The sequence below is a fragment of the Colletotrichum chrysophilum genome (genome assembly GCF_026319265.1).
Source record: "Colletotrichum chrysophilum strain AFK26 chromosome Unknown scaffold_25, whole genome shotgun sequence".
Classification (NCBI taxonomy): Eukaryota; Fungi; Ascomycota; class Sordariomycetes; order Glomerellales; family Glomerellaceae; genus Colletotrichum; species Colletotrichum chrysophilum.
Window position 1 is genome coordinate 194,352 of NW_026517312.1, and position 27,687 is coordinate 222,038.

General features: G+C 54.6%; 9 protein-coding genes and 1 non-coding gene across 10 annotated transcripts; 4 read left to right on the top strand and 6 right to left on the bottom strand.

Moving 5' to 3' along the window:
- Nucleotides 1-965: 965 nt before the first annotated feature.
- Nucleotides 966-2,261, top strand: COL26b_004216 (uncharacterized protein; the record flags this gene model as incomplete). The annotated part of the gene is made up of 1 exon (XM_053177097.1): nucleotides 966-2,261. The coding sequence occupies one exon, from the start codon at nucleotides 966-968 to the stop codon at nucleotides 2,259-2,261; it is 1,296 nt and encodes a 431-aa protein (XP_053038933.1).
- A 3,348-nt stretch (nucleotides 2,262-5,609) lies between these two features.
- Nucleotides 5,610-7,994, bottom strand: COL26b_004217 (uncharacterized protein; the record flags this gene model as incomplete). The annotated part of the gene is made up of 1 exon (XM_053177098.1): nucleotides 5,610-7,994. One exon carries the CDS (start codon nucleotides 7,992-7,994, stop codon nucleotides 5,610-5,612), a length of 2,385 nt encoding a protein of 794 aa, XP_053038934.1.
- Nucleotides 7,995-9,387: 1,393 nt separating this feature from the next.
- Nucleotides 9,388-10,795, top strand: COL26b_004218 (uncharacterized protein; the record flags this gene model as incomplete). Its single annotated transcript, XM_053177099.1, has 2 exons — nucleotides 9,388-10,104; nucleotides 10,220-10,795. The coding sequence occupies 2 exons, from the start codon at nucleotides 9,388-9,390 to the stop codon at nucleotides 10,793-10,795; spliced, it is 1,293 nt and encodes a 430-aa protein (XP_053038935.1).
- A 783-nt stretch (nucleotides 10,796-11,578) lies between these two features.
- Nucleotides 11,579-14,107, bottom strand: COL26b_004219 (uncharacterized protein; the record flags this gene model as incomplete). The annotated part of the gene is made up of 1 exon (XM_053177100.1): nucleotides 11,579-14,107. One exon carries the CDS (start codon nucleotides 14,105-14,107, stop codon nucleotides 11,579-11,581), a length of 2,529 nt encoding a protein of 842 aa, XP_053038936.1.
- Nucleotides 14,108-14,494: 387 nt separating this feature from the next.
- Nucleotides 14,495-15,415, bottom strand: COL26b_004220 (uncharacterized protein; the record flags this gene model as incomplete). Its single annotated transcript, XM_053177101.1, has 3 exons — nucleotides 14,495-14,880; nucleotides 14,947-15,332; nucleotides 15,381-15,415. The coding sequence occupies 3 exons, from the start codon at nucleotides 15,413-15,415 to the stop codon at nucleotides 14,495-14,497; spliced, it is 807 nt and encodes a 268-aa protein (XP_053038937.1).
- Nucleotides 15,416-16,124: 709 nt separating this feature from the next.
- Nucleotides 16,125-16,235, bottom strand: COL26b_004221. Its single transcript has one exon. It is a non-coding gene; the product is annotated as a tRNA-Ser (tRNA).
- Nucleotides 16,236-16,615: 380 nt separating this feature from the next.
- On the top strand, nucleotides 16,616-17,090 carry COL26b_004222 (uncharacterized protein; the record flags this gene model as incomplete). The annotated part of the gene is made up of 4 exons (XM_053177102.1): nucleotides 16,616-16,640; nucleotides 16,707-16,742; nucleotides 16,835-16,950; nucleotides 17,037-17,090. 4 exons carry the CDS (start codon nucleotides 16,616-16,618, stop codon nucleotides 17,088-17,090), a joined length of 231 nt encoding a protein of 76 aa, XP_053038938.1.
- An 879-nt stretch (nucleotides 17,091-17,969) lies between these two features.
- Nucleotides 17,970-18,822, bottom strand: COL26b_004223 (uncharacterized protein; the record flags this gene model as incomplete). Its single annotated transcript, XM_053177103.1, has 2 exons — nucleotides 17,970-18,678; nucleotides 18,761-18,822. The coding sequence occupies 2 exons, from the start codon at nucleotides 18,820-18,822 to the stop codon at nucleotides 17,970-17,972; spliced, it is 771 nt and encodes a 256-aa protein (XP_053038939.1).
- A 678-nt stretch (nucleotides 18,823-19,500) lies between these two features.
- COL26b_004224 (uncharacterized protein) lies at nucleotides 19,501-20,606 on the top strand (the record flags this gene model as incomplete). Its single annotated transcript, XM_053177104.1, has 2 exons — nucleotides 19,501-20,220; nucleotides 20,283-20,606. The coding sequence occupies 2 exons, from the start codon at nucleotides 19,501-19,503 to the stop codon at nucleotides 20,604-20,606; spliced, it is 1,044 nt and encodes a 347-aa protein (XP_053038940.1).
- A 1,674-nt stretch (nucleotides 20,607-22,280) lies between these two features.
- On the bottom strand, nucleotides 22,281-24,208 carry COL26b_004225 (uncharacterized protein; the record flags this gene model as incomplete). Its single annotated transcript, XM_053177105.1, has 5 exons — nucleotides 22,281-22,508; nucleotides 22,583-23,344; nucleotides 23,403-23,683; nucleotides 23,904-23,948; nucleotides 24,124-24,208. 5 exons carry the CDS (start codon nucleotides 24,206-24,208, stop codon nucleotides 22,281-22,283), a joined length of 1,401 nt encoding a protein of 466 aa, XP_053038941.1.
- Between the last annotated feature and the right edge of the window lie 3,479 nt (nucleotides 24,209-27,687).

The following is a 27,687-nucleotide window of genomic DNA, read 5'->3' on the forward strand; positions in this document are numbered from 1 at the left end:
AAGCCCTCCGACCTTACCAACAGCCAACAAAGTCACCGGGTGGATTGCGCTGCTACGGCGCCGCGGAACAATAAACCCATTAATTGAGACATACTCCCACATCCTATTTCATTTGGGCTCTGCCCAACCTATTCCAGCTATGGACCCTACTACGACGCTCTTCACCTTCATGCTGTGAGTCTTTTTATCAGGGCCATAGGTCGTTCATACTGTTCGCTTTCGTTCCTTCATTCCGTTCGCTGGTCGAAATCTCGGCGTCGCTTTCGCTATACACTACCACTACTACCTGAATGTGCGATCTACGTACCGTCATTCGAAATCGCATAATTGTATGTTTGAACAACAACAGCTTCACCCCTCGTCCCATCACCCTCTACACCCATGTCTCGCCCAATCCCACCACCACAGCATGTTCCAGGCCGGCGAAAGTTCGTCGCCTGTCCTCATTTAGCATTTCATAGTCTCTTCAGTTTCCCCAAGAAGTCGGGGAGGGCATTCGGGGACCGGCGCCGAAGTTTGTTTGCCTGTGCTTAACCAACTGCTTGGGCTCATGTTTCGAACATTGTCGGACGGAAAAGTTTATATCGGGTTATGCTATGCCCTGCGTCCCCGGCCCTAGCTTGCGCCCGTTCCTCTCCTTCCACCCTCCATCATGAGCCCAACGGCAACCTTCCGAGAACTCCGTCAAACGCCTGCCAAAGCCAAAAGGCATCGCCGACCTTGGTCGGCACCTCGTCCGCTTTCGGGGGAGGACAGGTACAAGGGCCACCCAGGCCTGATGCTCGGCGTGAGCCTAGCGGCTGACTGCATGCATCACTGAACATCCTCGAGCTTCCGTGATATATAACATCTTGACATCCCCAAGTCCTGGTTTGCTAACCACGGCATCTTGCAGCCAAACTCACCCTTCCGTAAGAACAGTAAAGCTGGTTGGATCTTGGGATAACTTCTCCAAACCGTACACAATGGAGCGAGACATTCGACGAGATCGCGGCCAATGGCGCGGATGCCACACCTTCAACGACATCACCATCGACGATGACTTTGGAGCGCGGGACAAGAAACGCAACGGTGGCTTGAAGATGGGCAACACCTATTACTACTACGTGAGCAATGGTCTCGTGGCTGAAATGCCATCGACATTGGCTAACACGTCTCAGTATGAGCTTGACGGTATCCATGAAGCTCACAACCCTGCTCTGCCGACCACCACGCAATGCCCGTATTTGCCAGGACAAACTGTAAACACTCTGGAAGTTCCATACGAGATGGCGGCGGAACGCAAGCGCAGCGCATCATTGGGCTCTCTTCACCAGGGCGAGTACAGGACCATGAACCCGGAGGACAAGTTCATCACTCCCCGCCCACCACCACCCATCCCCGGCAGTCCCCACCAGCGCCTGGGCTCCGCCCCCGCGGCTCCACCTTCCAGAGCGATCGCACGCTCTGGCTCAACCTCACCACCACCCACATGGCGCCGTCTCTTCTCCAGGAAGCCCTCCACCAGCCGCAGCACAGAGCGTGGGCGCCAGATGGACGATGATGAGCGTCCTGTTTCTCCGTACTCATATACCCACTCCGACGACAGCAGAAGCGAGTCCTCAGACGGCAGCCGTACGCGCGATCTCTCTCCCGAGAGCTTGCGCAGGTTTCTCTCTGATGAGAACCCGTTCGCAAGGGCCAGTGAGAATCGGCCCACTGTTTACATCCCTGATGATATTGTGGAAGAGATCGAGGACGACGAGAACTTCGCGTCTTCAGCCCTCTCCGAAATCAACCACTACGCTACCAGCCTGTCACCACCGCCTTTCAAGCGCTCCCACTCTGACAGCACCCTACCCACCGTGAGCAACGTCAAGGTGCTCACTCGTGAGAAGAAGTATTCTCCTCTTCCTCCTCTGCCTATTAAAGAACTTGAGGAGATCGCTCCTGCCTCACGCTTCTCATTTTCATCCGACTCAAGCGTCGCCTCTTCTATTGAGCCCATCTCCCCTGAGGATGAGGCTCCTTCCTTCTACGACTCTACCGACGATGACCGCTTCTCTAACGAGAGTGACGTCAACTACGTCCAGCCTCTATCCCTACCCGGCTCAAGAAAGCCCTCTTTGGAGCAGAATTACAGCCTGCCCCGTGCACCTGGTATCAAGAACCACCCAGGTGTCACCACTACTGTGGTCTCAGCACCTACCGACAACCAGCTCGATGACTTGGTCAACGAGATGGGTTGGATGGTCGACATTATCCGGGGCAAGGGTGTCTAAATAGAGTCTCCTCGGGTAGTCCTACACATGGACGACCACAGACACACACAACCACCTACAGCAACGTCACAAATAGACACGGCTATACAACAGGTCACATATCTGCTTTAGCTCCCCTGTCCTTCAGAAAGGGTATACGAGCACTCCAAGTGGTTAAGCCACTGAGAAACGAACAAACGGCGGAAAGGATTTTTGCGGAGTACTGGACGAGGATATACCCCATTTTCACTTCCCTTTCTACTACTTCCACTCATGGTTCGGCTATCACGTCGACGGCGCTTTATGGAGTGGGCATTTTTGAGCGATTCAGGGAAAATGGGATGGAGAGATTGCAGGCATTCCAAAAAGCTGCTCTCTTGTGATTTTTTATTCGGCGCAAAATGTTGGGAATGGACAACTACATCGCGACGGTGCTTGGGAGTATCTAGTCTCATTTCTTTGTTGCGGCTTTCAGGCCAGCCAGAAGGACTGGATGACAACGTGCGCTGTTGATGGCGATGGACTTGGCAATGTGCCATGTGGAACGATGTATGGATTTGCTAGGTGACGAATGAAACATCTGCAATGATTCAAGAAACTTTTGCGTCTACAAACATCGTGATCTTTGCGCGTGACTTACACCGCCCTGTCAAAGAGCCAGCCCAGCCACATTGCCAACGTTGCCAATATTTCTCAGGATCTAAACATAATACACACAGCCCGCCGTCTGGAAAACTTGGGCTTCAAGCATTGATTCGAAAATAGGCCGGTTGCGACGAAAAGCCAAGACACATCTTCGCAGCAGGTTTCACAGCATCCAAACAGGAAGCACATCGAAACTGGGGCAGCACACAACGGGGCACGGGCGCGCGAACATGAGGCTCGGCGGCTTCTCATTCCCCATATGTCCAAGTTCCGCGTGGCCCAGTGGTCAGTCAGGTGCTGTGTGTGTAAAAGTGTGAGAGGGAAGATCAAACCCGTCAAAGAAGCTTAGCTTGCTGATCAAGTTACCAATGGTCAGGAACACGAAGCAGGTGGGGAGGAGGGACTGACTGGCGTTATGCAGCAGATCGAAGATGATGGAAAAGTTTAGTCTCGAGACAGCATGCTGGATTCATTTTCCGCATGTTTTTAACCGTCGTCGTCGGGCGGAGTCGCCGACCAAGACACGCGTAGCGCGGGATTACTCCTCTTCTTTCATGGGAAAGCAACATTTGGGCTAATCAGGTTTTCGAATTTGACGATACTTCCTCTAGACGGGCATTCTTCATGATTCTTTATTTTCCCCCTCTTTCGGACGCCCGTCGCGCGCGCGCATTGCTTGCTGCATGTACTAGTGAGGCGGGGGCGCAGAGACCAAGAGGGTGTTGAGCAGCATGGTGAAGGCCTCGTAGGGGGGGGGGGAGGGAATGCCCTCATTCTTCCAGCTCAGGTACGCAAGCTTAAGCAGGTTTTTTGTGCGTACCTGCGTAATGAGGGTGGTGACGACATAACCTTCTCTTAATCTTATTCGGGGGGTAAACGGACGATATAGCATCGCGAGATATGATGATGGTGGTGGTGGTATGCGTGTGTCCGCAGTCCCCTTTTCGGGGCCGCCGTGGAGGAAAGCTACGAGCCCTACATTCACGGCCGAGAGAGGGACGGTCGAGATGGGTTTGGTCGAAGGGCCGCGAGCATTGCAGCGGCCTGTGGTGAGCTGGTCCATGTTCGTGCAAGTTAAATCCTCCCATCTTTTCTCTGTCTTGGTGTATTCAGTCTCGGTTTGTCGTTCTGTTGGTCCCCGCCAAGACGGATAACTGGCTTGTAATTCGTTCGGGGAGGGCGCCTGTGGTGGGTGGGAGTGTCAAGGGGGTCAGCCAACACTACGTGAACGTTAAGCAAGGCGATCTTCAAACACGTCCTTTTCCCTTCGGGCGGTTGCAGTTTTCCCCTGGACCTGCCCTGACCTGATCACTCGTCCGATGAGGCTGTCAGTGAGAAGTGAAAGTGTAGTGCCTGAATGAGTGGACGAGGTTGGCGGACGGCGGGTGGTGGCCGGTGGGGGCAGACGGGAATCCGATATCGAACCCGAAAGCTTGGGATGGATTAAGATGGGTGGGTGGGTGGGTGTGTGAGAGTCTTATGTGTCTGGTGTGCTTTGATGAGAGCCTAAGTGTAATCATGCGTCTGTATTGCAGCAAACCTGCCCGCGCGCGCACTCTCTCCCCTTCTGTGGTGGTCTACGTGTGGGTGAGTTATGTGCGTGCGCTGCGTGCGTACGTAACTACGGTTGGGCAGGGAGGAGGAAAGGTGGTGTGTAGGTGCCTTTCTTGCCCTCCTCGTCGTCGCCCTCCCCGTGTGGTTGTATGTGACTGAGTGTGTGTGTGCCTGACTATGCTTACACGGGATAGACTGTACGCACACGAGTAATGAGAAAAACTTGAGCTGCGTGTGGTGAGAGTCGAGACGAAGGGTGTGAGTGGCCGAACGGGTCGAGCTGTGACTAAGGTCGCCGGCCAACGACAGAGAGCCTTCTCATCTGAGTGTGCCTGGTCTGAAGATTGAAAACGTCCCAACATGAGAAAGGATCCGTACCGTCTGTGAAGGAAAGCATATTTCGACTCTTCGCACCACGCCAGCACACCCTCAACGACACTTCCAAGACAATTCAATTTTTAACGTTTTTCATGCTACTGTGTGCCCGTCGACGTCTATTTTCCTTTCGTTTTGCAAGTTCACCCCTTCCAGTGGACAGGGCCGCCCTCTCTAACACCTTCCGGTTTGTTCCTGACCCCCTTAATACCTGTATTGTTTGCAGCAGGACGAAATGGTAGAGAGAGCTCCGGCGCCGACACATCTTCGGCCGGAGCCCCGTTTAACGTTTCTGCCCCAAGTGCTCCGATGTGTGGCAGCACCCGATGTCTTTTGGGTGGGGTGTACTGCGAGTGGGTACGTTCGTGAAGCTGGTGAACGGTTGAAATTCTAGCGTTGTAGGTAATCTTGTTTGATGACCTGATGCAAATTCCAGAACGTGAGAGAGATTGGTTCGGCGACCTTGTGAGGCAGAACATGTATTGCTCGAGATATTCTCGAGACGTCAGAGGCTGGCTTCGAAGAAGCGCCCTGAGGGTATTGTTACATACGATATAGAGATATGATTACAGACCAAGAGCGGTTCATTACGGGCGTCAACACCAACGGGCGAACAAGCTTCTTCATGCACAGGCTGCCCGCCCTCCACTTCCCCTACGTCCCCCTAAACCCCCCGTTCCTGTTTCGGCCCCTCGTTCCGATCTGATCGGTAGGAGCCTATAAAGAGCGTCTGAGGTTTTAGGCGTTCTCCCGCCGCCATTATTCAGGGACACAACCACCAAAGTCTCTTCTTACTCAGACTGGTGTCGCGACCGAAGCGGCTACAGGGGCCGTTGTAGGTTCGGTCGCTGCCGGTTTCGCTTCCTGAGTCTGAGGTTGGGCTGGCGTCTGGACCACGGCCTGCGGCGCTTGCGGCGTCTGCGGTGCGGACGGAGACGGGGCTGGAACCGTTTGCTTCTCCGCCACCGTTTCCGGCTGTTCCTTCCCCCCTTCTTGTGGGGGCGAGGCGGTCTTGTCCTCTTTGCCTTCTTGCTTTTCGGAGGGTGCCCCGATGGTGACGTCCACCTCCTTCTCCTTTGGCTTGGGCTTGGGTTTGCCGTCACCCTTCAGGAACCTCTCCGGGACTCCACGAGCTGCGTAGTTACAACTGCCGACCCAGGCGCCGAGAAGACTGCTCCATTTGTACTCACCACGGCGGAGTCTTTGAATCTCCCGGTATGCACGAACGTCATAATAAGGTAGACCCGTATCGGGGTCCCGGTAGCGAGCCGGGTGAGCGGTAATGACGCAAACTGGGCGAGGGGCGGGCTTCGCAAGGCGGTCCATCCTCCGTCCGAAGAGAATCTGCGTCTGGGTTGTCTTATCCTTGATCAGGTCTTCATCAAAGTTGCGGAGGATGAACGCGCTGCGAGCGACCTCGCTTGGGGGTTGCTCTTCGGGCTTTGGGGGTTCTGCAGGCGGCGGCGGTGGTAACGGAGCCACCATGGGAGGTTTGGGGGGAGCTCGAGGTTGAGTCGGTTGAAGGGGTGCCTGTGGTGGAGGCGGCGGTCTCGCCGTTGGAGGTGGAGGCGGGGCGGGCATGGAGAGAGGAGATCGATGTTGTGACGTGTTGGGTGGCGCGAGAACGTTGGATTTAGGTTGTGAGTTGTGGTGTCCCAGGTGTATGCCTCCCAGGGGCGGCGCGAGGACTGGTGGTGCCAGTACCGGAGCTGCCAGGACCGAAGTCTTTGGCGGAGGAGGTATCGGCGGAGGAGCCATTAACGGTGCGCTCATTGATGGTGGAGGTGATATTGATGGTGGTGCCATGAGCCTTGGCTGGTTTTCAGGTTGGGAGGTTGCAGGTGAGATGGTTGCCGCTGGTGGAATTGTAGGAGGTGCCAGGGATGGAGGTGCTGCCAGAGAAGGAGGCGCACACGAAGGAGATGCTAATGAAGGCAGTGCCATAGACGGAGGTGCCATGACGCCGGGTCTGTCTTCTGTCTTGATGTCTGGAGTCGCATCCGCTGGTGTTGCTGGAGATGGCGTGGGTGGCGATGGTGCCTTCGGGGTACCATTTGTCTGAGGGGCATCACCAGTTGTCGATACTGACGGCGCTGATGGAGCTTCAGGTTTCGACTCCCCTCGTCCGTCTGCCGGCTTCGAAGGCGTAGTCTCGGGCCCAGGCGTAGGAGTCGCAGTGGCTGTTGGTCCTTCTCCCTTCTTCTCTTCGGCCTTCTCGCCTTCCCTCCCGTCCTTCTCCTTGCCTTTGCCCTTCTCTGGCTTTTCCTTCTTCTCCCGCTTCTTCCGCACAGGTTTCTCCTCTTCCGCGACCCTGCCAACATGCTTCAAATGATGCTCCCATTCGCCCAGGCCACTCCAGTACGTCACAACAGGTCCCTTGAGCGTGCGATTCTGCAGCGCTGCAATCTTGGCCAGCCGCTCCTCCTCACGAGCCTTCTCCGCTTCTTCCCATCTGTTCAGGGACTTGGAGTTCCGTTTTTCCACAATGGCGGCTTCAGCGAGTCGCTCTGCTTGTGTCATCGGGGGCTTCTTTGATTCCGCTTGCCTCTGGGCCTTCTTTTCCATTGCTTTCGCCTGCTTCAAGCGCTTCGCCTCTCGTTCCTTCATCTGTTGATGCAGCTGCTCCTTGCTGAGCACTGTTGTCTGTCGGGACGAGGCACGGACGGGCATGTCGGCAGGCGACGGTAGCCAACTTGATCGTTCTGATTTCTTTTTGGGCCGCGGAGCTGGTGCAGTATTCTGATTTGCGTCGATGCGAACCTTCTTCCTGAACTTGGCCGGTATGACTTCCTGGGCTTTCCGCTTCCGCGCCGCAGCCTTCTTCTCTCTGGCCTGCTTCTCAAGCTCCTTTTCTCCTTCCATGTCATCCCCTTGGTTCTGCTCGTCTTCGTCGTCGGATGACGAGTCCATCTGTACGTCGGAACCGCCATCGTCGACATCGGTGAAGCCCTCGTCGTTGTCGTCTTCGGCAAACAGGAGCTCGAGATCGGAGTCGGGTTCTTCGTTGGCCAGCATCGACTTCATTCGGTTGCCGGCTGTGGAACGCTTTGCACGGCCGGTTGCAAGCCATTCGACCGTTGTCGGGGTGGCTGCCGATGGGGTTTCATTTTCGCTGTCGCTTCCGCTTCCAGAGTCGGAAGACTCGTCGCGCGACGAAGGTTTGGAGCTCTCGGTAGCCATCGCGTCGGTCGGTATCGATATTTCGGTTGTGATTTCTAGCCCATTTCCGCAGTGCAATTGTTCCGCGACAAAAACGTCGCTCGTAGGTCGTAGAGCTGGCGTTTGGCGACAATAATTCGATGGTTTTGCTAAGAAACACCTATGTTGAAAAATAGACGACGCGTCAAAGTTGGAGAGAAAAAAAATTCTGGAAAGTGGCGGCTGTCACAGGCACCTGTGACGTCGGACCATCTGTACTCACTGCACCTAGCTAGCTTCAAGGCACTCTCAGGTAAACTGTAGGTAGGTAGGTAAGGTGAATTGGGGTTGGCGTTTGGGGTCCAAACCGGTCGACGCCGAGCAGCCTAGTGGAGCCTTTAGGGGGCACACGCGGAGCTTGGGTCCGATACTAAGTAAGACGAACTCCAGCTGCGGTATGCTCAGTCATCTCACTCACACACCCGACTAGCATAGAATCTGAATTGGTTTTGTATGAAATCCCGTTGCTTGTTGTTTTTCCTATGAGAAATGCGAAATAGAGTTTTGCGGATTCGAAGGCCGGATTTAGGCTGGTCCAGAAAAGGCAGCCAATCTCCACATAACACCGGCTCGTACTGCCTGGCACAATTACACATTCATATTGGAGTTTTAGCTCACTAAGGTTCCCCGGATATTCGGTGGGCTATATAACTTAGTATCAAACGAGTCACTTTGGCTGCCAAAGAACACTAGGTAGACACAATGCTGCTCGAACCAGCTCCGCGTGACATCCGGATGTGTCGGGTGCGAATACGGAAGAGAACCGAAAAGTGGATCCCCGTCACGAGCCGGACTCGCCGGGACTATTCCGGAGCAGGCCTTGCGAGTGCGTGATCGCCAGCAAATAAATCCTGATTCTTGGCTAAAAGACCAATACCGCCGAATGATTCACGTAAGTCGACATGCTGGCAGCGCGCCAGATCCAAGTAAGTCTATGCTTCTTCCGCATCCGCAGACGGAAGGTTCAACTAAAGTGGCCGGTTATCCTCGATGCCAAGCAAACGTAATGTGGAAGTTGGAGTCGCCTTAGACCCCGAAATGCTTCGCACCTACTTTTCTGGGAGTAGCTCTGCATTTCCATGCAACATCACGGCGAACCTATACAGGCTACCTCCACCAAATAATAGACAATCTCACGAAAGAAATATCAGAATGCTACCAAGCAAAGGATTTCTAGAACGTCATCCAAGCATCCTGGTCTTGGCTTGCATGTTATCAAGAGTGAACCCCTCACTTTGCCCCTGTTGAGTTTATTGAGCCAAGAGGAAGCCCATCAAGGGACTTGCGCATATAAAGTCTACTCGGTTCAAATGCTGTTTTCAGCCCGTATGTCATTCCAAGCAACACTAGCAGCCGGGCCAAGCTCAAAGTCATCATGAAGTTCGCCAATTACCTGGCGGTTCTGTCACCCCTCGTCGCAGCTTCTGCTGTGAAAATCACTAGTAGCAGCGCCCCACGAGACGCAAAAGTCAATTATGATGGATACCATGTCTACCGGGTGTCAACCGCCAATGCCCCCAGCGACCTCCAATCCCGCTTAGTGTCATTCCCCTCCATCGACTTGAAAGAGTTCATTGAGGTCGCGGTTCCGCCGAATGACATTAGCGGCTTCGAGGCTTTAGGACTTGATACCCAACTTCTGAGCAACGACTTGGGCAACCAGATTATGGAAGAATCTCGAGTCATTAACTCTACCCCATTGACGAAACGAGGCGGCTTGCCAAGTCTAAGCTGGTTCGACTCCTACCACTCATATGATGACCACGTACAATATTGGCAGGATCTTCATGCCGCGTTCCCAAACAACTCGCAGTGGCTGGACATTGGATCTTCGTACGAAGGGCGCAACATCTTTGGGCTGAAGCTTTGGGGTGGAAAACCGGCAGAGAACAAGCCCATTGTCCTCTGGCACGGTACCGTTCACGCCAGGGAATGGATCACAACTATGGTAAGCGTTGCCACTGAAAAGATATTGCATGTACTAACATCGTTGGTGAAGACCGTCGAATACCTGACTTACCAGCTCATCGAAGGCTATCGGTCCGGGAACAAGAACGTCACAGCATTCTTCGACGCTTACGACTTCTACATCGTGCCCTTCCACAATCCAGACGGCAAGAATTCCCTGTCCTACTTGTGCTCCTCAATGCACTAACTTTCATCAAGGCTTCGTATATACCCAAACGACCGATCGTCTCTGGCGGAAGAACCGTCAACCACGCTCCAACATCACCTGTATCGGCACTGACGGTAACCGTAACTGGGACTTCCAATGGAACTACCCCCTCGAGGACGGCAGCGTCTCATCAGATCCCTGCAGCCAGACCTTCCGAGGCCTCAGCCCGGGTGACACGACTGAGAACGTCGTTCTCTCCGCTCTCTCCCGCAAGCTAGCTGCCACGCCGGGGGGCATTCGCCTCTTCATTGACTGGCACAGCTACTCACAGCTCATCCTCCTCCCTTGGGGTTTCTCTTGTGCGCCAGATGTCCTCCCCAAGAACCTGCAGGCACAGCGTGATGTCGGCGGCGGTTACGCAGCTGCTATCAATGCGACGAGTGGCGAGGAGTATCAGGTCGGGCCTTCGTGTGAGATCTTGTACTACTCCACTGGTTCTGCGAGAGACTTTCATCACGGCGCACTGAATGCTACGTATTCTTGGAGTGTTGAGTTGAGGCCTAAGACCAGTGGTGCCGGTGGCTTCGTGCTGCCTCCGGAGTTGATTCGGCCGACGGTCAAGGAGCACTGGGCAGGGATCAAGTATGTTCTTGGTGTTGTTGGCTAGATTCCACCTCGAAGAATGAGGGCATATTGGAGGTTCCGGGTCGCAACTAGGGCACTGTCGTGAAGAGATTCCCCCACAAAGTTTTGCTGCCATGGTTGACACTTGGAGCTTGTTTAAGCCACCAGCCGCTGACCTTGTGTGAAGCTTGCACTTTGATAAAACACTTAAACAGATCATGGTTCCGGAAAACCGTATACTAGGATGCTCATGAGAGAAATATCAGGATACACGGCGTCTTTTTGTCAGCGGAATATATGCAATGGTTTGCCTCAGCTCACTCGAATAACATAGGTGGCATTACATTCCCTGGGACTGCTGCAGACGTGAACAGTACTCCAAAGGGGACGTTTTCAGGACTGACACATGATCAGTTCTGTCTATTATGAACTTTTGAGCCAGGGCAACGCCTTATTCAATGGGCATTTGGGAGGAAGAACCCTCGAAGACCCTCGCGTGGTTTGTCATAGTGCCAGATCAACAACCAACGAGCCACGGGGGCCCTTTCTTGGATATGGGTCAGTCTGGATCCATTTTAAAAAGGGTGGTACGTTAGCAAGAAGTGGGAAGGGATTCAACATTCCTACAACTTCGTATTTCTTTGGGAATGAACTCGCCGCTCGCCGGCTGATCAATCAACCACCCCGGGGCAAGTCGCCAATTTTTATTTCACTTAAGTCTTAATATCATCGACAAAAGACAATAAATGAAGAGGCATTGGTTTTAGTATTGTAACGTGTTATACAACAGTCTCTTCGACATCGTACAAGGGGAGGGCCATCTTCACTAATTCTGCACCACCTCTGCGTTGTGATCAACCAAGTCGTAATCCCTTGCCACAGCCCAGAAAGCATGCCTCCAGTACCGACTTTCTCGGTCAGCAGCCTCCGGACGGGGCTGTCGCCGTACGGTACCCACGAGCTTCTTAGCGGCGTCCCAGTCCTTGCGGTGAAGCAGTGACCGGAGCAGGGGCTCCAGCAGTGGCAGGCCAGGCCAGATACCCCAGTCGTCGAGGTCGTACACGATCTCGAGAGCGCCGTCGAGGTCGTCTGCGCGGTGGTAGTACTTGATGACGGTCTCCCAGAAGACGCGGTCCGTCAGGGCGCGTGCGCGGGACCGGCGGTCGTCAACGAGGGCGCGGACGGTGTCGAGGTCGGGCTGATGGTCGATGAAGTACTCGACGAGCATGGTGCAGATCTCGGTGGAGGGCTGCTGGCCAGTGGCGCGCAGGTGGGCGAGGATGGCTGTGATGGAAGACCGTGCGACGTCGCCCTGTCTGATGAGAGAATGTATCATCTTGGCATACGTCTCCTGATTCGGGTCGATACCGCAGGCCTTCATTTCCCTGAAGACATTCCCAATAGTGGCTTTCTGCTCCTCGGGCGACTGCTGGGATATGTCGGCGAAGGCGGTATCCATGATAATGGTGAAAGTGGCGCCGTCTGGCTTGACACCTGCCGCTTTCATGCTGACTAGTATCCTGTCCGCCTCCTCGTGTTTGCCTTGCTTCAACATGCTGGAGAGAAGCATGTTGAAGGTGTAGATGTCAGGCTGCAGGCCCCTCTCAGAAGCCCACTCCAAGACCTTCTTTACGCCGTCCATGCGGTTTCGCCACAGAAGCCCGGATATTGCCGCGTTTACGTTCGACATGGCAGGTTTGAGAGCCTGGTCCTCTGTTCCGTTCTTTACTGCCTCTTGCCACGCTTTGTCCATCTGGGTGAGCGCTCTGATGCCATCCCACCCTGCTCCAAGCCCGCCAAGCGCAGATATCCGACTTGACCAAATCTGATGGTCCAGTTTCAGCCCGGCTGTCGTGATAGACTCCCACATGTGTTCGATAGGCTCGATTCGCTTTGCCAGCTTCCAACCCTCCATCATAGAGGTGTATGTCCTGATTGTTGGCTCGAGGCCGATGGCCTTCATGTATTCTAAAACCTCGGAGATGACCTGCGTGTATATGGCCTTCTCATATCGAGATTTGTGGCAGGCAATGTGCAATATGTAATCGAACAGCTCAGGACATCTACGGAGTTTGCCCGCCCGACTTGCATCATTAGGTGGCTCGATTAGATCTCTCCAAGCCTGCTGCACAGCTGCATGGTCGTTTCCACGGTACGCCATGTTGAAGCGTTTGTGCCACAGTGCGTAGGCGAATTTGCCATGTTTTGGGGCCCAGCCGTCTGGCGCAGCAGTGGCGAACTCACCCAACACGTTGGGAGCCGCTTGAATGACCCGCCAGTCTGCCCTTGGTTCAACAAACTGCCACAACTTGGGTTGCGCCTCAAATAGAGGACGAAGTTTTCCGCGGTCGAAACGCTTGATAATGGGTTCCAACGCTTCGAGGAGAGGCGCCGCATCTTCCCTCGCTTTTGTGTGTTCGTATGCAGGGTCTGAAAGTAGGACATACGTAGTCACTAACGCGGTGTCCAATCCGACCACGTTGGCTGCTACAGAATGTAGTAGCAACCTGAAGAGCTTCACCGGCTGGTCGCTGCTTCGCAAGTCCGGTCTCGAGGTGAGCCAGAATTTCGGCTCGGATCGCAGACCGCTGTCCACTCGCCGCAACGCAGTAAAATGCTTCCAAAAATCGACAAGATCCTGTAGTAACCTCTCTTCCACAGCTGCAGACTCCATGTTGGCGGTGTCTTTTGCTTCGGAAAGCGTTTGCAAGATTGCATTAAGGAATGTGTTAATGAACTGCAAACGTGACTGAGGCTTCACATTTCCGAAATCAGACATGAGTCGGCAGAGGTCTGTCAGGCTCGGGAGTTCTTTCGCTTGCGGATTGATGAGTTTGAAGTCTATAAGTTGTCGCAATGCTTGCGAAGCTTCCATCAAGATAGGTTGTGGTATCTTCGAGTTTCGTAAACTTGGCAAGACCTCTGTCTCCAGAATAACGAAGTTCCTCGCTGCGATTTCAACAGTGATGTTCTTCTTCAAATTCGAGTTCAGGACAGTATCGAGTATTTTCGCAAGCCGGGCCAGCTTCTCCAAGGTGTACGGCGTCTCCTGCGCAACGGCTTCTTCGCCCCTGCTCTTGTTGATGGCGCTTTCGAACAAGTCCAGCGCTCGCTTCTTCGCATCGGCATCGTTCTTTGATCTTCTTGAACGGGTCTTGTTTGGAGAAGCCTCAGAGGCCTGGGCCCGCGGTGGCTGCGCTGTCGTGTCGGAGGGTTGCTCGGCAGTGACGGAGGGTTGCTCGGCAGTGACGGAGGGGAAACTTGCTGTCGAGTTCGGGCGGGTGGTGCTGGCAGCGATCGCGCCAGCCAGAAGCCTGGTCCGGCAGCGAGTGCATACCGTCCTCGAAGCCAGCATGGCGTCTGGCAGTCGGGCGAGCAACCGTGTGACGTGGGGTTGGAGCCTTGCGATGAGCTGCAAGTTGGTGATTTTCGATAAAAATTCCGGGACGCAAGGTCGGGGCACGGAAGGATGCACGCCGATTTGGTGGCTACCGCCCCTGTCAATTGGCTGCAGCGCTAAGACGTACGGATACCTACCCGAGAGAGCTTGGGCCCAGGTTCGCTTCTCCCACTTTCACGAGAGATGTCAGCTTCAAGTCACCAGGCCAAGTAACGTTTCTACTTGATAGGTAGGTTACGTAGAGTTGTTACCATTGTCAATTTACTAACGTAAAAGGAAGAAAGAAAAACAATGCAAAGTGGTATATGTTCTCCGCCCACCAGTTTCCCAACCCCATATCCCCTAGAATCGAGAGATGGTGGCCTCAAACTTGCCATCAATCTCGCGGATCTTCTGAGCAGACCGTTCATACCCGGGCTCCTTCTTGAGTCGCTCGATATACGCAAATACCTTGGGATAAGTTTTCTTGGCTGAGCCTCCTGGCCAATTTCCAAATCCGTCGAGCCTGCCCTCAGCAGCGATGAGCGCAAAGCTGAGCAGGATATCGGCAGCCGTCAAGTTCGGACCGCAAATGTACTTGTCTCCTCCACCTGGAGCAGTTGCAAGATGCTCCTCAATCATGGATAGATGCTTCTTGGCGTTGGGGAAGATCATCATGCTGAAGATCCTGTTTGCGACCACCGAGGTGATAGGCCGGACGATGAAGGGGACATTGTCCGATTTGAGGGCTGACGAAGTGTGTTAGTTGCGAGATCTGACAAGATGCTCAATTGAGGCATTCGAGATAGACCAACCTGAGATGACAAGAGACAAGGTAAAGACAGGAAGCAGACTTCCTTCAACGTAATGCATATAATACTGGCATCTCGTCCACTCTTCGGTCTCTCCTCCGATTTTGCCTTCTTGGCCGTCCTTCCACTTCTTGGGGATCAGACCGGAGTCTTTTCCAAAGTGATCACACAGGTACTGCGTCATGTAACCGCTCTCTCCCAGCTTGATTGAGTCTCCAGAGCCACCTGGGAAGATCTCGATGACTGGAGACTTGCCGAGGGGATGAACCTTGGCTAGCTCTGGAGGCGCAAGCAGAGTCTGTTTGTTGCGATGGAAGACCTCCACTTCATACTTGATTTTGAGCTCTTCAAGCAGCCAAAGAATATTCTGGGCTCTGGACTGCTCCAGCCTACTTGTATGTGAGAACTTGGTCGTACAGGACTTCACGGACACTTACCAGTAGAGCTTCACCTTGGGTTCCTCTGTTGCCATCCTGCTAATGTTTCGCTTGGAATGTGGTACTGCGTCTTATCGTTTCCGATGTTACTCAACGTAGCTGGGCTATCTCAAGACAATGGCAGAACCTTTTACAATCACAGTAACGTACAAGAAAATCGACAAGCAAATAAATCACCGAGGTCATGTCCCTCATTTTATACGTCACTAGTACACCGGAAACTCATGTGTCCGGGCCCCACCGAGTTCACCTTCACCTGCTTCCAAACAAAAACACTTGGACCGTCCTCTGTCGCAGCGGCGCATTCTGAGCAACACCAGATGAGGCCCCCACATTTTAGGCTTGCCTCGGCACAAACGCATCGGTCGACATCCCAATCAAGTGCCCAATTCATGATCGTCGGAGACACTGCATCTTCGGAGGAACTCTTGGCTCCGACTGCAATTTCCTATGGTCAATGATATCACACGTTAGCGTCGTAATGATTTGAGTCTTGGGGGTAAAATTGAGTAGATAGCAGTTTCGTCGATGCTGAACTACGATCCGGAAGTAAATATAACAAGCACTAGGTAGTCCTCGTTGAAACCCGAGTGCGAGGTACTTTGCGACTGCAGCACAACTCAATTGAATGCCGGGAGAAACAGTCAAAGTTCAGACGATAACTTCAAAAGTATCAACGAAACCACACACGAGAAGAGCGGAATGTACGGGATGAAGTTGAGGGAAAATAGCAAAAAGGAAATGCGTCAACGACAAGATTCGAACTTGCGCGACCGAAGCCACTGCCTATATTATTTTCCAGCGAAAGCCAGACGTAATAGCAGGGCAGCCCATTAACCACTCTGGCACGTTGACTTGGTGTGATTATGTAAACAGCAGCAATTCTAACTACACAAAGCCTGCGAGGGTCAGACGAGTCTGTAAGACAGTGTTCATCCCAACCTCAAACTGTCGGTGTGCCCTGAAGAGCGGCGCGGTGCACAGTGTCACAGTGTCTAAGCATCTGGCTAATACAGCCCGTATGATTGGTTATTGCCTGACCCTCAAGGCATGAGACGGTATTACCTAAGCAAGCAACTCCAACGGTCGGCTGAGCATCGCGCATCACGGCGCTTCAAGCAGCACAAGTCGATGAGCTCTGCCGATTGACCCCGGAAACCCGCAAACTTCGTCGTCCCGACCGAGCCAATTCTTCTCCAGGACACAGATTGAGCATTGCTCTGACATCGATCAAGATGGCAGGCGGCGTTGAGCACCACAGTGAGCCAATCTGACACCCCGACACCCCAAAAATACACCTGAAGAAATGCTAATTCTTGCGGACAGAGCTGGCCCTTGACCCGGCCTTGGTCAAGCTGGGACGTACGTTAAATCCAATATCCGAGCTAATTGATGCAATTGATTGCGTCGCGAGAGAGGAAGCAGTGGAGGTGCTAACCGAAGACGCCGAACAGACATGCAGAGCAACAGACACATCTTCTTCCGATGGACGCCGAGAACAGCCCGCATTTCCTTCATCTACATTGCCGTTGTCCCCGCGATCATCGGATACATTGGCTACAAGACCGACGTGAGCTCTACTCTCTCCCGAACCCTGCCTAGCGATGAGCACGGTTTGGAATCTTGAAGTGGCACACATACTGACGCAATGAACAGGGTCTCTGGGATCTGCGTGCGAAGCGCAAGGGCGACCTCGTCTACGAGCGATAGATTGACTTGGTACAATGGAGCTGTGGTCGTACATAAGCCTGGAGATCCACGCTGGAACGGAAGAAATAAATGAAAAACAATTCAAGTTTCCATTTGTTCGAAGCAACGCCTCAGGTCACATTTGCCGTGTTTGAAGCATGTCCTGATTGATATGTTCTGATGATGTATGGGTGCTAATGACCCCAATGAAAACAATTGGTATCCCTTTTGATAACCTTTACGCCGTGCCGATTGCGAAGCCACCGCAATCGTTCCCTTAGTCGTGATCCGAAGCCCCCTTTCTGCTTCCTTGCCTCCGGTATTTCTGGCGAACCCCGCTCGTCTTTCAAAAGCTCTCGAGTTGACGGCATGCCCCGACAGAGCCATAGATGTCCACTACTTCCATGATGCACTCTCAGCATCCAGGCCACCTTGCCCTGCATGTGCCCACTAGGGTTTTGACAAACTCATCGATGGCCCCTAATCAGTTGTCTCCCAAATCATCGTCTCCCAAATCCCGTAGGCTTCCATGCTGAAGCTATCTAGGAAACCCGCCTAGGCGTCAAACTTTGTCCCCAACGTCTTCTCGGAGCTCAATGGTGAGCCTGGATCGGTCATATGATGCAGTTTTCCATCCGCCGCTTATATCTTCCAAGTCTGGGCGAATAGGGCCCTCACATCCCGAAAATGGCTACCAGATGGCGCGGTCCCCTGTCATTATCAGGTCAACAACCACGGAGCGGCGTATAACTTCCGAAGCCTGCCTCGTTGACCAAAGTCTGTAGAACCCATTTCCGAACGAGTGAAACCGACACTGTCGTTTCCAGTCGAAGGCAAAGTCAATATCGACCCGGAAAGCCAGAAACTCCTCAGGTCGCAACTGAACGAGATGGGTCCAAATCACCATCTGTCGCCTCTTTCTCCCCGCCTCCCTCTTGCCCAAGACCGGTCAGGGGCATCATCAGGGAGCCTCTCACCTCTCCTCCACTCGCCCTCAGGGAAACCACCGTCTCCAAACCCAGAGCGACGCCGTTCCCTGTCCCGACCCGGGCGTCCTGCGAACCCAGCGTCTCGCCGGTTATTGTGCGGAGGATGCCCAGCCGCAGGACCCCTCGGGCCCGTTGGCCTATCATTCCGTGCCGTTATCGCCGGCGCAACGGAGCCGTCGGCGAGCGGCGGCAAGATGGCGCATGAGACGTAGTCGCCCACCACGAACTTGAATTCCCCAAGCGTCTTGTCCTTCATCGCCGCCTCCGCGGTCGCCAGCGCGGCAGCTCCCGCCATCTCGGTATCTCCATCGTCTCCCTCCGCGCCGTTGGCCGCGGCAAGCAGCGCTGCCGGAGCGCCATCGCCGCCGAGCACTACGCTGCCCAGGTCTTTCACCATGAACCGTGGTTGTGTCGGGGCGTGATGTGCGCCCGCGGTGGCTGCCGCGTTTCGGGCGTCGGGGTAGATCAATCGGAACGCGAGCCTTGTGCCCACGGACGGGCTCGGGAGGAGGGTGGGATCTTCCGCAGCTACTTGCTCTGCCAGCTCGGTGAGGGTGCTGCTGGGCCAGGTGTAGAGCGACAGCGACGGTGGCAGGCTCCTCGATGCGAACTCGTCCGGCCTGGGAAACAATTCATTAGCAAGCTATGTCTACAAGGCCGAAGTGACGGGGTGCCTGAGTCCCACTTTACCTGTGAAATGACCCATTCTTGTAAAAGAGCCGGAGCAAGAATGGGGTAGTCACCTCCCGGTCGTATGAAGCCATCACGTCCTTCCTTGGCTCTGGCTTGAGCAGGTCTAGTGGTTCGGAAGTCGGGTGGGTGCGGTCGGAGGGTGAGGTATCACGAAACCAACACCGCACACACGACGTCAAATGCAAGCAACTAAGCCTGCAAAACACAGGAAATCGGTGGAGTAAAGGAAAACGCCCGGAAAAAAAAGCTTGACAAGCTCCCCTTGCGACGAACAGGTACAAAGACACGTTTTCGGGGGGTGTCCAGCAGGAAAACGCGGGAACTAGTTTGCGTGTGTGCGTTCCCCCGGACTGGAGTCAAGGTCGTAGGCGAGTGAGGCTGTGCAAGTTAAGCGCGATCTTCCAGAGCTTCCATGCATGGATCGTCCACCACAACTTTTTGCACTGCCTCCCCCAAGGTGTGGGGGAAACACGTAAAAATAAAGCAAAGTAAGCTTTTGCGGAACGTTTTATCCGATTTTTTTCTTTTATCCCTTGCCGAGCTGTTCAACGACATCTCATCGACTTTTCATCGACGCGGGCGACGACAAACGACCATCAAGGGACGGGACCGCCATCGCGACGCAGGCACGAGACAACACACCCTTCTGAGCTGGAACGGACCCACCCCTAGCCAGCACTGGCCACGGCGACCGACGAAGTCCCCCTGACGACGAACCCCCAACGATCGATAGACAGCGAACCGTAATCATGGATTTCGCAGCGCTCATGTCAAAGGAGCTGGACAAGTCATCAAAGGAGTCCAGCTCGTCGTCATCCTCAAAGTATCTCAAGCGCGCCGACGTCGAAGCGAAGCGGAAGGAGGAGTACCTGGCCGAACAAGCCCGTCTCGAGAAAGAGCGAGAGCAGAAGGCCGCCGCGAAACGCAAGCGGGAGGAGGAAGCGGCAGAGGAGCACAAGATCCGCGAGGAGAAGAGACAACGGCTGGCGGAGGAGTCACGGAAGCGGCGGGAGGAGCAAGAGGAGGAGGAAGAGCGCGCGCGACGGCGCCGGCTCGGGCTCCCGGAGCTCGTCAAGGCCTGCAGCGAGGATGTCTCCGAGATGGAGGATGGCATGGAGGATATACCCGACGAAGAACTCTACACGAAGCTGCGCGATCTGGGCGAGCCGGCGACGCTGTTTGGGGAGAGCCACGCGGCCAGGCTGCGGAGGTACAGGAGGCTCACGACGGTGGTGACCAAGGGCCCGATACCGACGACACTGCAGCTGGTTGAGGAGAAGGACATGAAGGTCGACGGCACGGTGCCTAAGGACAAGGAGGGCAGGCGATGGTTGTTCAGGCAGCTTGCTTCGTACTTCACGATGGTCTTGACGGAGTACGAGAAGGCGATGGAGCAAGAGCGGCGGGATACCACAGCCAGCAAGACGGCCTACAGCGCGATGGTGCAAAGCCGCGAGAACCTGAAGCCGGTATGTCCACGACCACCCTCTTTTGCCAGCCAACCACTCAATTACTGACACCAACCTCGCAGCTCTTCCGCAAGTTTGAAAAGTACGACCTGGACGACGACCTCCTCGCCCCCATCATCGAGATCGTCCAAGCCGCGCAAGAGCGCCGCTACGTCGACGCGAACGATGGCTACCTCCGCCTCTCCATCGGCAAGGCCGCCTGGCCCATCGGAGTCACCATGGTGGGCATCCACGAGCGCAGTGCCCGTGAGAAGCTGCACGACGGCGAGCGCGGGCACGTCATGGGCGACGAGGTCACCCGCAAGTACCTGCAGAGCATCAAGCGACTGCTCACCTTTGCGCAGGTCCGCTGGCCGCCCACCGACGTGCGGCAATTGATGGGATGAGCGAATCGAGCCCAAACACCCGAAGCACGACGGCGGAGAAAAAAAGAGGACTACGTACGACGACTCAGGTTTGCCAAGGTCACCAAGGTTTTTTTGGGGCAGAACTTTTGTGAACTTGTTACAATACCGAGACCGCCAAAGGAGGAGTCTTTCGAGTGGAGGTAATGCGCCATCAGACAGGGCTACGCACATTCGGCATTTCCCCCTTCACTCGCTCCCCTTACTTCTGCTTCTGCGGGCTCACTCGCGCCATCATCACCATGAAAACTTGTACTTCGCTGTTTGTAATATCTTGCTCATTGGTTTAGCGGGTGCATTTTAGTCCCGGACGGACAGGCGGGCATCCCACTAGAAAAGGGAAAAGAAGGCGAAAGCGAGGTCGATATGGATATGGAGTTTTGATGGAGACCAAAGCCTTTTTCACCCCCCTCCCTACTCTTTTGCCGCGATGGATCGTGGGCAAGGACTGTTGGACTTCCTGATGCAGTCTAGGAACGCGAACCGCGCCCCTCCTACCCTCCAAGGGTCAGTTGGAGACATGCCTCCGAGTTTCCTATACCCTGCATCCTTGACAGCATTTTTGGCCCCTAAATAAGGAAAAAAAAAAAAAAAAAAAAAAAAAAAGACAAAAGATACAGCGGCAGCAGAGGCGTCGGGTACCCCCCAAAATGCGCCCCATTTTGAAGACTCACCGGCTTTTATTTGCGGTAGATGCGACGGGGAAACAGGGGATGGGGACTCTTCTACCTCGGTGTGATTTCATCGCCCCGGTCATGCTAATGGAGCCTTGCGCCCACTTGAGTATGGAGCCAAGCAGCGATCATCAGGTGTCTCTTCCTCCCGGGCTCTCTCCCCTTCCAACCCACCACCACCCCTACACCTACCGAAAGGTCCCTGGTGGTTCAGGCCCGTTCTCCGTTAAGCGAGAGACGCGAGAAAGAGAGACTTGACAGCACTGTGCAACTGCTTTTGCAGGCATGCGCATGTCGAGATGTGGCACACAACACCATCTTCGACCGCTAGACCGTTACGAGGAGAAGCGCCGGCTATCGTCCTCTGATCCCGTCGACAGGGTAAGCTTAACTTGGAATGAGGCACAAACGATGCTGGATTCACGTAGTGGACACGGTTCGGGCGAAGCAGAAGCACGCAGTGTCGCATAGAATACGGGCAGCAGTTCATTCCCGATTATTCCCATTGGTGCCACTGTACCCTTTCCCTCGACACATCCCTATGCCTGCTGCGTAAGCCTCAATCTATCGGCCCCGGGGATCCCGCGATCAACACCACCAAATGTTCCTTTCGCCGCTCCACCGTCCAGCTGCGTGAAGTCTTCAACCAGTGACCCCGATTCTAGTGGCTAATTGGGTTGTGTCTGGCGCAAAAAGTGCCATGACGTCTGAATGATACCACAGTGTTGCTAAAGTGTTGGCGAGCGTACGTATGCCTCTCTCAGGGGAACCAATGATCCGGCGCCAACCCGCCCGTTCTGCATTGGCATTCAACCAGCCAATTTTTAGGGTTTCTGACTAGGGTGCCCGAGTGGATCGTCAAAAGTGCCCCTCGTTTCTCTGGCTCGGCAGCATTCATCGCCTGCCGATTCGCGTCCGATGCGCGGAGAACTGCTCCGACACTCGGCCGGTACCCTTTCAAGGGCGACGTACATTGTGCAGCTCAGCTCAGCTCGCCGGCGGCCGCCATTGGCCGGTTCGACTGCTCGAACCAAAGTGCATCAACACCCTCATGAGCAGTGCCCTTACGGGGGTTTTTCACCTCCATCTCTGCTGCGATGATACTCATGCGGCGGATCCGCTCGAGGGCGTCCCGCTCGTAGCCATCAATCGTGTCAAGGACCAGCTTTTGCAGGTTGGCTCGGGGGTTCGGAGACACGGCGACCAATGTCTGGCAATTGGCCTGTGCGTTAGCACTGTGCGATTCCGCTTTGGGGTGTTCGAATTCGGGGGCCGCGGACTTACCTTGTCAATTGTGTTGATTCGAGCTTGCAAGGAGCCATTCTTGATCATGGTAACGAGCTCATCGACGAGCGATTGGCCCTCAACTGCAAAGGACTCTTCCAAACTGCTGAGGGTGACGCAAGAAAACGGAATGAAGTACTGCACAATACACTTGCTCCGAATCTGAGAGTACAAGGCATTGACGTGCTTCTGGAGATAGATGTCCAGCAGGTAGTCGGCACGGTACGCCTGGAGGATCGCCAGGCATGCCGAGTACCGACCGTTGACGAAGAGAGAGATGGCTTTGCGAATGTGAGGCTCCAGTTCCAAAAAGGTTCTGAAGTTCTGGTTGTCAAGAACGCGGGTCTGCAAGTCTTTCCGGTCCATGGTCGCCAGAGCCAGGAGGCCACCGTACACTGCCACGTCGTTGGGGCTCGCGATATTGCTGTAGTCCACTCCCTCTTTGCCGGCATCCGTCTGCAAGAAACTCTTAGCTGCCTCCTCAAACTTGTCCAAACCCATGAGGGCAATCCCCTGGACTATCTTGACGTAGGGTTGGAGCCCCTTTTCGTCGTCGCCGTTCTGTACTCCGGTGATCTTGCTCAGGTTGGCAATGACCATGGGCCACTCGCGGCGCTGGAGGGAGACATGAACGAGGTGCTTGCCGACGTCGATGATGTGCTTCGATGTGCTCACATCGGGTCGCATTCGACTGTAAGCCTCGCCAGCACTGTTGAGGTCGCCAGTGGCCTCGAAGTGACGGCCCAGATCCTCGTTGCCCATCTGTAGCATTCTGTCAGTTCCCGGGTTCGTAAGGGCCAGATTATCGTTGTGAACAGACCCGAATGCTCTCCTTGATAAGATTCATCTTGTAACCTTTCAGTTCATTTTCAAGGTTGTGGGTCTTGGCCTTGTTGGCCCTGTCGGTGTTGTCTACCCATTCTTGATCGAAGACGGCCTCTGGCTCAGAAGGAGCGGCGATGTGAATGTGCTCAAAAGCCTCACGGTATCGTTGAACGTCTTGACCCTGTTTGGCTTCGGCGACTGCAGCTTTCAGGGCGTCGACACAGAGCGGCACGCAAGTCCGGCCGATCAGGAACAGTCGTTCAAAGCGGGTACGGCCTGTGACAGGTGAGAGAAGAGTGAGTAGTGTGGTCCCCTATGAGCGGTGGTCCCTGAGGGGGACGGCGGAATTTCTTGGCACGCGGGGAGACGAGGGCGGAGGCGCGGACGGAGGCTGAGCCAAGGAGGACCCGCGAGGGTATGGACGGGCAACAAGGCGCAGTTTACGAGAAACAAGGTTGAGACGAGGTGCTGGGGTGTGAGAGCAGAGCGTACATACCTGTGTAGTTCTGGATGTACAGATCTAGATCGAGTTTGGGGATGTCTAGAGAGTGACAGCGGGTTAGCAGGCCACGCGTCTTGGCACTGATTTCCTATTTGAGACAAGACAGGGAAAGGGAGGACCGGGACCCGGCTCGGTGAGGGGAATGGGCACGGTGAAGATGAGTGAGAGGCTTAGCTCGGACGTTGAGCAAGGCTTAGACAACGGGCGTACGCACCTTTGACAATGACGCCGTCCTGATTTTCCATCTGGGTGAAGAAGGTCAACAGGGAGGTATTGGCGTTGGCGCTGGTGGCAACCATGATGAGATTGCGATATCGTATCAGCGCTCTGTAAATGACCGTTAGCAGGGGGCTGGCAAGGTGTGTATCGGTGACACTAATGAAGGGACGGCACCTCAAGGTATGGTGCGGACGTTAGGCCAGTACAGCGCGCTGTGCCAGGGGGTGGGGGGCGTGTCGTACCGAGCAAGAGGACTGCGGAGGACGGCAACGAGACCGAGGCGAGGGGGGACGAAAGGCACGCCGGCAACGAGGGCAAGGACGGCGAAGAGAAGGCCGGGGATGGGGATGAGAGGTGCGGTGGCCTATGGCACCGATAGCGGTTTAGAGTTGCCCGGGCTAGCAGAGAGAAAGGGGCTGGTGGAAGCGGTGGATGGTCGTGGAATGAGTGGAAGATTGAGGTCGGGTGGGATGAGGGGCTCTATCTCAGGTTGGCCGTTTGAACAGGGACGGGACAGTGACAGTTGGGGAAGGGTAAGGCAGGTACGGTACGGTACGAAGAGGCAGGCCAGGCAGGCCAGGCAGGCGAAGGCGAGGCTAACGCCGACAAGGTACAAGGTGGAAAGGTGGAAGCTCAGAGAAAGGTGGAAGGCCTCACTTACGCAGTACGTCGGTCGACTGCTCAGGCCAGGCAGGAATATGCCGCTCGAATTGCTTCTGCCGCTTCTGTGACCGTCTCGTGTATGAACTCGTGGGATGCAACCGGAGAGCTGCAGGCGAATGGCAACGATGGAAAATGGACCCTGGCGTCTGTGTCGCACTGCGCGCAAGAGATGAATGAGACGGGGCAAGGACGACTGGATGGAGGTGATGTGATGGCACGATGGGAGAGATGGAGGGATGGTGAGGATGGCGACTGCAGGCAGAGCCAGGCAGGCGCAGCAGGCTGGTGGCGCCTCCAGCGAATCAGAGACTGTTTGGCAGTGGCTGGGGGCCGTTTTTGCGGGGTAATTGAATAAGGAGGGGAGGTACCTGAATAAGGCAGTGAACAGCCAGAGGTACTTCCTCCACGCAGCGGATACAAGTCCTTGAGCTGAGGTGCATGAGTATCGAGGAGCTGTCTATCCGTGTCGCGACTCTCTTCGGACGTGGTGTCGAAGGTAAAAAGTGGTGCTGCACTTGTGACTGCAACTGCAACGTTGTAGGTAGAAGTAAAAAAAAGTATGCAGAATGGTAATCGCAGATATGACACTGGCGATCTCGTTGCGTGTCGCGGAGCCAGTGATTGGTGACCAGATGCGGCAGTCGGTCGATCACTGAGAATAAGGATAAGGTACAAAGTCTTGGCGATACGGTAAGGTAGATTGAGTGAAGGGAACCATGGAACCTGCCACGCCTGCCTGCCTCATCTTACCTCACCTCACTTTCTATGAACGTATTTTGCATCCCATCCGTACATAGGTATGTACGGATGGGATGCAAAAGCTGGGTACCGACTCCTACGAAGTCCACTTGATCCTCACAGATGCCACTGTTTTCTGCATTCCCTTTGAGTTGTCTTACGCCTGGTCAGGCTGTCAAGTTGTGCATAGGTAGACCGGCAACTTTACAACCCGAAAAGCGGACTTGTGCATTCATAGCATGACACTTCTCATGCGATTAGCGCGGCGAAGACGCCTAGTACAAAGCCACTGTTTGTAAACGTCTTTACAACGAAGCCTACGACGATATATGTCGTGGTGAGACCAGCTGTAAACACAAACGGCAGCAAAGTTTACATCAACCAGAAACTCCAATGCTACTGGGCTCACCCTGTTCAGCCGGTGGTAAGATGGACCGCGGAAGCAGAAGCCGCACCTTGTTCTTCGTTCGTACCCTTGGCCTGTTCGTGCACTGATTCGTTTGATGACCGAGCGGGAGGAGGGTTGATGGATGGAGGCAAGGCCGTCATGGACCGACAGGGCAGCATTGGGGTTGGATCAGAATGGATCAGTTGGACATGAATCCTCAACAGTGACAAGGGCCAGGGCCAGCATTGAAGATGGCACTGGTCTGACGATTGCGACTGGAGCCCGAAGCCAAACCGCAAATATTAGCAACTGAAGCAAGAAAAACAAGCCAATATTTTATCTTGTTGAAGGTGATGTGCGCTGCAAGGCAGGTTTAGGTACGTACCTGTTCAGACAGTTACGCTGCACTTTAGGTGATGGAATGATCACAGACAGCAGGTGACAGGACGGTAGTTGACCGAGTATGTGTTGTTTCCAAGCAACTCAAAGCTAAAAAGACGGGCTGAATTGTCGAGCGCAGGTGGTATGTGCTTCATTGGGTGCGGTACTGCATGCCAATTCGATCGATGCCATACGAGCGTCCTTGGCTTGCACGTCTTACGCGGTCGACCTCTGCGGCAGCATATCGCTGTTTGATGCTCTCCGCCTGTTGCCAGTTTATGTCTGGCGAAAGTGATCTAATGCGCAGGCCTTGTGACGATGCGCGCCAGAGTTGACTGGTGCCGATTGATGGGACTGGGGAAAGCAAAGGATCCCTGTTGGCTAGTCTCAGATTCAGCTCGGGTTTTCAGTCTATTATTTTGTTGACGGTGCTCCTGATTTGCTGCAGGAGAAAGTGTAGCCATCGGCGAAGGGTTGCTCGCCCGAGAGATTGATTTTCAACGACTGCGACAGTGGCATGGAAGCTAGAGCCTAGAGCAACTGGGCTGGGCTGGTTTGGTCTGGTCTTCTATCCAGACAAGTCCCTAGAGAGCCAGACAAGGTCCAGGTCAGGCCTCACAATGGAAGGTCAACCGGGCCTGGTCCAGTCCAGCAGAGCAGGGCCGAAGCAAGGGCAGGGTGCTGGAGCGAATTTGGGCGCGAATGACGGGTTCCATTTCCAACGCTGGGCCCGGCGGCGGGGGATCACTCATCAGTCGGGCAAAAGGTAGGAGGATATTGTCAGAGACAGAGTATCCGTATTCCATAAAAAGACGCAACCTTGAATACCCAAGTCATGACTTACTTCCTAGAGGATGGACGTTGGAATGAATGTCCGCGTCTTGCGAGGGTCTCCTGCTCAGAAGTCTGGCCGTTATCGTGGTGTAGTGGGCATGTCGTGTGGTCCTGTGGGTGCTGTCGCTGAATGGAAGCCGTCGGGTCGCTGTCGCGTCAGGGGATCGAGGGGGTCGCAGGTGGGCGATGTGGTCGTGGTGACTGTGGTGCCCCAACCTGGCAAGCAGCCGTGAGCACTGTGGTTCAGCGTTGCGGTCGGCTCGGGTGGCTCTTGCTCTGAAGAGAAGGACCACTCGGGCAGATTCAGAGTTGAGTGAGTGGTTCGGGTACAATCCCTAAGGTACCTTGCCGGGGTTTTGAAGCAGTGCCAGGATGGCAGGGTACCAGGGTGCCAGGATGCATATGAAAGATGAGAGAGGGAGGGGGGAAAAAAAAGGAAAGGGTACGTACCAAGATTTAGCGATGTGGACGGTCGGTCCGCCCCCATGCTGTTCGCTCACACTGTACTTGGGTGTACCTCTGGAGGACAGTGTCAACAATGGTGGCCCTGCTAGT